The sequence below is a fragment of the Brassica oleracea genome, chromosome C2 (genome assembly GCF_000695525.1).
Source record: "Brassica oleracea var. oleracea cultivar TO1000 chromosome C2, BOL, whole genome shotgun sequence".
Taxonomy (NCBI): domain Eukaryota; kingdom Viridiplantae; phylum Streptophyta; class Magnoliopsida; order Brassicales; family Brassicaceae; genus Brassica; species Brassica oleracea.
This window is the reverse complement of record NC_027749.1, coordinates 38,389,562-38,397,975: the sequence shown is the minus strand read 5'-3', so window position 1 is coordinate 38,397,975 and position 8,414 is coordinate 38,389,562. Positions and strand designations below refer to the sequence as shown.

The 8,414-nt window shown below is 43.0% G+C and overlaps 1 protein-coding gene across 1 annotated transcript; it reads left to right on the top strand.

The window, feature by feature from the left end:
• Positions 1 to 6,104: 6,104 nt before the first annotated feature.
• Positions 6,105 to 7,365, top strand: LOC106324168 (TRAF3-interacting protein 1-like). Its single transcript, XM_013762182.1, has 2 exons — positions 6,105 to 6,108; positions 6,419 to 7,365. Exons 1-2 carry the CDS (start codon positions 6,105 to 6,107, stop codon positions 7,363 to 7,365), a joined length of 951 nt encoding a protein of 316 aa, XP_013617636.1.
• Positions 7,366 to 8,414: the final 1,049 nt, after the last annotated feature.

Below are 8,414 nucleotides of genomic sequence, written 5' to 3'. Positions count from 1 at the left end.
GGGGAGCTTGGAGCCGATCTTGAGGTTACGAGTTGAGTCGCCTTCGACTAGTGGCACGTCATCCATATCTTCGACTTCTGGTTCCTCTGTATGCGGAACTTGGGACTTGATTTGTGAGGGTGGTGCGGTCTCAATTTGTTTCTTCAGAGCGACCTGGTAGCAATGGCGGGCGGTTTCCTGATCTCCTCTTATCGCCCTAACGCCCCAAGGAGTGGGGAATTTTATTTTCGGATGGAGAGTCGAGGGAACTGCCCCCATTCCATGAATCCACGCTCGGCCTAGGATCACGTTGTAAGAGGAATGACAGTTGACGACCAGGAGCCTAGTGGGTAGGCTGACCCCTTCAGCATGGATAGGGAGGACGGCCTCCCCTGTTGTTTGCTTGACCTCCCCGCTGAATCCGACAAGGGGGATTGTTTTACGTATTAGGACTTTCTCCTCCAGCCCTAGACTTTGGTATGCGGTCTGGAAGATGATATTACTGGAGCTGCCGCTGTCCACCAGTATTCTTTTAACCAGACAGTTTGCTACAGTAAGTGAGACGACGAGGGCATCGTGGTGTGGCACCAAGACTCCCTCTCGTTCTTCGGCAGTGAAAGTTATTTTGTCGGTCTCGGGACATTCTGACTCGACCCTTTCGGAATTGCCCCGTACGTCGTGGGTGTTTTCCTGAATGGCGGCGTGGTTTATGCTGCACGCCTCTGGTCTTTCAGATATGACATGGATCGTCCTGCCTCGTAGGCATGGCAGGACGGGCTTGTCTTTGACGAGCTCGCTTGCCCGGCCTTGCAAGTTGTCGGATAAGTCCTGGGACTCGATCCCTCTTCGAATGGCTTCGGGTAGTTCGTCATGTTTGTCCATCGCCATCATCACGTAGTTAGATTACTCTCCTCCTTCTAGCGCCAAACTGTTAGGGGATTTTTGTGTAGACTCTTTTAGAGTACCACGGAACGATGGACAACCTGGTAAACCGGATGAGTTTGTATGTATTTCGAAAGGATTTGAGAGAATGATGAGAATATGGGCTTGAAGAGACGTATTATTGAACAGACAAACAAGAACAAAAGAGGTTACAATGATCTTTGAATAAACCCTAGTTCTAGCCGTCTAATTCTAGTCTCTAAGCCCTTGAGAAGTCGATCCCTTGCTTTAGGGTTTTAGTAGCTCTTATATAGTCGTTTGGGAGTCGGTTCCATTAGGTTAAACTCTTCCATATTCGGAAATATGGAAGGTTCTCCTTATCGGAAGTTTTCCATTTCTTGGAAGGGAGTTCGGTTCCAGGGACCGAACTCGGGGTTCCTTCCAGCGGGGACCTGGAGCGTTCCTTATCGGGGACCCGAGGGTCTGGGTCCTGCCTGGAGGCTGGAGAAAATGGTACCGGGGTATTTTTCCCCAACACAATCCACATCTAAAAAGTCCTAATCACAAAAGCACATTATACCATATCATAGCTTAGCACCAAATTCACCTAGCCAACAACTTGACAAATCATGTCTGACATTTCCATCTACCATCCTCATTTCTTAACTTAAATAAAAGTGCAGGTTTTACCTTGGGAGTATCGATCACAAGATGCAAGGATTTTCAAACAAGTATCTGGATCTGCAGGTAAAAGTTAGTTCCTATCTTTTCTCTAATTTCTAATTTCTCTCTTGAGCGAAAGTCTGTTTATATTGCAAGATCATTGACAAAGATTGGACACGCTTCCATGAATCCAGCCTTAATGGTGGTTGCCACCAAGTCATGTTCACTTCTTTTTGACATATATCCAAGAATTCATATGAATCGAGCTTTGAAGATTGCCGCCACCATGTCCCGTTCGAATTGTTTTTGTTGGAATCCTTATGAAGCAAGCCTTAATGGTTGTAGCCACCAAGTCCTGTTCGGATTCCACCTAACTAACACCTATTATATATTATTTTTTTCTTTTTCTCTTTTTTTTTCCTTTTGTTTTTTCTTTTTCTCTTTTTTTTTTTGAAAATAAATATCTCTACCTATAAATCTAGGGTCGAAATAGAGAGAGAAAGGGGGATAAATCTACACAAGGCTTTACCTTCCAGACTTGTTTGAAGAATCCGATCCCATGTATACCAAGCCCCAAGACAAGCAATTGTGTCAGGTTTAGCGTTGGAGGTCAGCTTTGGTTCCTTCAAAAAATCTCAGCAAGTGTGAACAGTTGACAAGTTGATCCACTTTAGTATCTTTAGTACTATCTGCAATCAATAAGTCTAGAATGGTGCTAAAGAGTGGTTAGATAACAAGCAAAAATCTAATAAGTTCATTATCCCCTTCTTGACTCAATAAAACTCTTTTGAAAACATTTTGATAAGACTCATGAACACACTAATATCAGTAAACATCTCTCCAGACTTAAATTACACAGTCCCCAGTGTATGTCTAGTCAGAGTTTTGGTAATAACATAAACATAAGTACATAATTTAACAAGTAAGAACGATAACCTACTCAGTGTCGATCGACACAATGGCTAGAGAAATCATTCGACACTATGAAGAGAAAATCGATCGTTGGATCTGAAGTGATGTCGATCGATATCGAGCTGGTCCCATCGGTCGATATGCTGAGGAATCGTCGACTCGGATCTTTTTTTTTTTGACCTGCAATAAATAAAAACTTTAATCAGTAACAATCTAAACTAAACTGAAAGAAATTACCTATTAGTGGGTTGCCTCCCACTCAGCGCTTTGTTATAGTCATTTAGCTTGACTTCAGAGATCTGATTTAGTCCGGATGAGAATGAGAACATGCTCCAAAACAAGTCTCAATGTCTGCTCTCTGAAGCTTTATCATTCTTGTGTGAAAGCCTCCTCCATAGACTCTTCTCCTTTGTCTATCATCTCAGCAAGAAGGAGTGCTCGAAGATTTACAAATGGATTTAAGAAGCATCTGCTGCGCACTATGGACTTCTTGACACAATCTGAGTAATGAGGGGTCAATGATACCTGAGGACCATCCTTGATCCTTTTTCTCTTCTTTCAATTCCTCCTCTTCTTTCCCCCAGACTTGTCTGATCGTGTGGTAGTATCTCCATCCCTAAGATTTCCACACACATCGAACTCCTTCTGCACTGATACGCGCCCAGTGTCGATCGATGGATAAGTGGTAGCGTCGATCGATGGTGAAGGGTTAGTGTCGATCGATGGTATCTGGTCGGTGTCGATCTATTCTGCTTCTGATGGGCCTTTATCGACTTCATCTCTAAACAGCAACCCTCTCTGAGAAGCTTCTGCATGTAGAGGATCATCAAGTACCCCAATGTAAGGACTGAGCTGCATACTTCTATCAGGTGGAATAGGAGATTCAACTTCAACCATAGCGCATGGAACCACAATCTTCACAGGATCATGTATCCTCATCACTCTTTTGTGAAACTCAGCAGCTTCTTCTGTCCAGATAGGTGGTCTCTGATGTTTGGGGACAGCAAGGTGTTAGGTTTTAGACATGTACATCCTCTCCTCAATCGGTTCCATCGCAATTATGCAACCTGGCGGAATGTCTAGCAATGGGCATCGATCAATATTAGGTGGATGGTGTCGATCGATAAGTGGTTGGCGGTGTCGATCGATGTCGGGTGGGTGTCAATCGATGACGTAGGGTGGATGTCGATCGATCTCATCAGGTTGGTGTCGATCGATGCTAGCCTTTGAAGTTTCCAGATCACCTCTCGAAGTATGTTGATCATCATCAAGCTTCTTCTTCGAATTTTGATCCATATCTTCAAGTTGTGCCTCATCCTCTAGCTCCAAGAAATCTTCCATAGTGATCTCTCTGTCTAAATCTGGGACAAGATCACAACTTGATACATCGGTGCTCTTCTGTGTCGACCCATCGATCGATGTTGAGGTCTTGTCATCGGTCGACGTTGTGGTCGTACTGTCGATCGATGTTGAGGTGCTGGTGTCGTTCGATGTTGAGGTCGGATAACTAGTCTCAGCTTCTTCTCCTTTGATCGGCTCTCCAAATCCATGTAGTTCATCCCTTTTTGCCATAATGTCGTCGAGCAGCTGTACTGGAATCATATACTCCTCATCTAATGACGCCAAGAACCTATCCCATTTATAATTTTTCTCCTTTTCTCGAGTTGCTTCATCATCATCAAGAAATTTGTAAAGGAAGGCTCTTTCAATGTCATCCCAGCTGGTTAGAGATCCTGGCTGTAGTTGACTGAACCAGCTGAATGCATCCCCATAGATAGAATAGGGGAAGATTTTGCAGAGCATGTGGTATTCAGACACTTCATTCTGCTCACTCCTTGACACGAGATCCTCCAGCTCTTCGATGTGTTTTCTTGGATCTTGGTGAGGAAGACCCTGGAAGGGATCTTGACCTACCCAATCATACCACTCTCGACTCAGGTCAAAGTCATTCATCTCAGCAACAACAATCACATCAGGGATTCACAGCACCCTGAGCATTAATCAACTGTCATGCGCTGTTGCGAGTGCGACCTTCTTCGTCTCTTAACATCCCCTTCTCATTGACCTTAAGTATGAGCACTTCGATCTTCTCTGTCTCCCGCAAGTGGTGATGTTTTTCACCGGATGAACAGTATCAGGGTGAACAGTGTTCAGATGAACAGTGTTTTTTGACGTTTGATTGGCTCTGTCGATCACTGTTGTTTGTCGGGTGGCGATCGATTGATGGTGTACGTTGTCGATCGATTTCTGGTTCACGCTATCGATCGATGCTGCTTGGAGGGTGTCGATCGATTCTTCCCTCGTAGACTTACAGATCGTGCGTGAATCAGCAGGCTTCTTCTTTAAAGAACCCAAAAATCCTCTCTTCATTGTTGTTCCTAGTACTAAGATGTATGTACCTGAAACAGAAGAAAAAATTTTATCAATTTTTTTTTAAAGTAGTAAAACCTAGACTAAATCTAACTAAACTAGATCTAATGGCGATCAAAGCTCCCCGGCAACGGCGCAAAATTTGATACCACTCAAATTACCCTAATGAGTGATTTATACTCTCTAAAATAAGAGGTCGAGTTGTAGTACTTAGGGATCGAATTCACAGGGAGCTAGAGAACCAATTAAATCTAATAAGTTTAATTAAGCTAGGCTAACAGTTTATAAAATAGTAAATGCAAAGCAGTAATAAAGCAGTAAACAAGTTGAACAAGACGATTGTTCAGTTTGGCAAGGAGTTTGTTTGATGGAAGGATGGTTGCTAGATCTAGGGTTTCTATTCAAGTGTTGGAGATTATAATCCTATAGATGCCAAACAGTTGCATGCATGATATATTAGAGCTCAACTCCTTAATCACAGTGATCAGCGATGGCAATGTTTCACTGGTTAACTAACTAGATCTTGGATCTCAACTGTCATCTTTTGATCACAAGAAAGTGTCGATCGATGATCCTATAGGGATATCGATCGATACACCTTTCACAATATTGATCGATTTTCAGATGACGATATCGATCGGTAGCTTCTAGTTAAGCCCTAGGCGCAGGTTGATAATGCTCACTAGTCTCCTAGATCAGCGGTTAGCTCTCTCCAGTTGTCCTAGCATGACAGATTAGATTCAGGACAGGATGATCAAGGATGCTTGACACATGCAAATTCCTAGGTTCAATACTCTGGTTAGCAAGGCTAGAACAAGCATTAAGAACAATCAATCAATGAATATCACAACTCAGAAATATATAGTTGGGGCTAATCCCTCTAACCTATTTGAACCCTAAACCTAACAGGTGGATCTATTCAGACATGAAGTTTGTCACATAAATCATAGATAGAATAGATAAGAAATTGCAATAGAATAAATATAAAAGAAATCAAGAAACCAAAGGAGTTCCAGGAGGACCCTGAAGGAGTTCCTCCTTTCTCTCCTAACTAAGAACAACGAAAATAAAGCTTAGCCGCCAACAATGGCTTAGAAAACACATAAATAGGGTTTCTGGTCATTCAAGGGTATTATGGTAATTTGGGGTTGCTTCTGGGCTTCAGTCGGTCATTAAATATGTTCAGCCCGCATTCTGTCATCCATATCGATCGATATCAAGAGTCTTGCATTGATCGACATACGTTCCTCTTCTCGACAACTTTCTCTCGCGAGGCAAACTAACCACTCTTCAGTAAAATGGGCATAACTTCTGCTACAAGATGCTGATTGACCTCGGAATGGCGGCATTGGAAAGCTAACTCAGAGCTATATCTTGTGTCAAATGATGAGCTCAACCTAACGGTCGGAAGGTCTCCATCCATAGCTAGACATCTGATGCGTCTGTGCAGCTCTGCACTCAAAAGGCTCCAAAAGACACCAAAATTACCACTTTCCTCCAAATCGTCCCTGAACCTGTAAACACTCTAAATAGAATATATATAGTAGTAATTAGTTATTAAAACACTTATAGACCATGGCTGAAAGTTGGTAAAATCCATGGTCTATAAAAGAGCATCCCTTTTCTGCTTCTTGTGGGCAACAACCTATTGACCCCATTGTCCCGCTTAAACCTGCGACCGAGAAATCTCAAAGGGAGAGCATCAGAACTTCCTCCCCAGAACATGTAAGGGAAAGGCCATTCAAGCTCAACCTGCGAAAGAGATCTTCATATAATCAAAAGCTGAAAGGGAAAGTGGCTGACTTGGATAACGCATCTGACGAAGGTAGTTCTGCAAAAAAATGTTTAAACTTCAACGAAGAGAAGTCTCCTCCTCTGAACAAACCGCAAGACGCACCACCCCTAATCCTTCCAACAAAAGAAAAGGAAAAGAGATGGTATGAGCAGACTCTAGAAGAAGAAGAAGAAGAAGAGACTTTGAATCAAGAGATAGTAAACAAACCTGACATGCATGTAGAGAAGACGATGGAGACAGTGGAGGACCCAGATGCAGAAAAGATCCTAGAGGATGAAGATTGGATGGCTAATGAAATTAACTATGATGATGATGATCTGATGAATGAAGACGACTTGCTAATTGAAGATATGGAACATGAGGCAGCACCGATCGTCTCTGCCAAAGCGTCGAAGCAATCGACGACTGATGGTCTCTCTGTTTTGGAGGAAAGCAACAAAATTTCGGCGAAACCAAGCCCCCATGCTCGTTCTGATCATCGTTCGGACGCTCGCCCTGCTCAGACGCCATCTTCCAGCTCGCGTCCATCTCCGGCGAAGAAGAAAAGAGGTTCTCCAAGTCCTCACGCTACTGGCATCTCTCTCAGACAGAGGAATATCTTGGTGGGCCGGATTTCAAAGCCAAAAGCTTCAAAGAATGGGCCAAAACTCTCTCCAGCTCATACCCAGGTGCCAAGTGAAACTGAAAAAGCAGAACCTTTTTCGAAGAACAGCAAAAAATCAGCTAAGGTGGGAAGCAACAAACCACCAAAAATCCCAGGATGAACACAATTGCATGGAATTGTGAAGGGGCGGGAGCCGACTTGACCAAGGAGCATCTACATGAGTTGTTCCATTGCTTTTTACCTAAATTTTTATTTCTTTTCGAGACTAAGAACAATCGGAGTTTTTTGCAAAATGTGCAAGTTTCTTTTGGATATGATCATGTTTGTACTGTTGACCCTGTTGGTAGAAGTGGCGGACTTGCACTTTTTTATATGGATGATCCCTCGGTTACTATCTCATATACGGATGCTCATATGATTGATATTGAAACTAGACTTGATGGACACGCGATTTTTATGACCTTCGTGTATGGAGACCCTGTCGTTCGATATCGAGACCTAGTTTGGGAAAGATTGTCACGCATGAGTACCAACCGAGGGGGGAGCATGGTTTATGATTGGAGATTTCAATGAGATCACTGGAAATCATGAGAAGAGGGGAGGAAGACGTCGTTTAGAGAGCTCTTTTCTCCCTTTTCGTATCATGTTGGAAAATTGTGGAATGCTGGACTTCCCATATAAAGGAAATTCATTCTCGTGGGTGGGAAAAAGATGATCCGGTAAAGTTAAATGCAAACTTGATAGAGCAGTTGCAAATGAAGATGGCACGCCCTATTTCCCCATTTCGTTGTAGAATTTTTACAATTGTGGGGCTCGGACCACAGACCAGTCTTAGCACATATTCAATTGAATGTTCGGCGGACAAGGAAGAGTTTCAGATTTGACAAAAGATGGATAGGAAAACCGGGTTTCAAAGAAGCGGTAACCTCGGGATGGGGACAGTTTGATGCAATTCCAGTCCGGAATTTTCATCAAAAAGTTACCTCATGCCGAAATAAAATCAGTTCTTGGAAGAAGCAAAATCCAACGAACTCTGCTATACTTATTAAAGAGTTAAAACAGAAGATAGACCTGGCACAAGATGATGAAAACTCTACGACTGAAGAATTGGAAGATTTGAGGAGACAATTAATTTTGGCCTTCCGAGAAGAAAACATGTTTTGGGAACAAAAAAGTAGAGATCAGTGGCACAGAGATGGGGACAGAAAC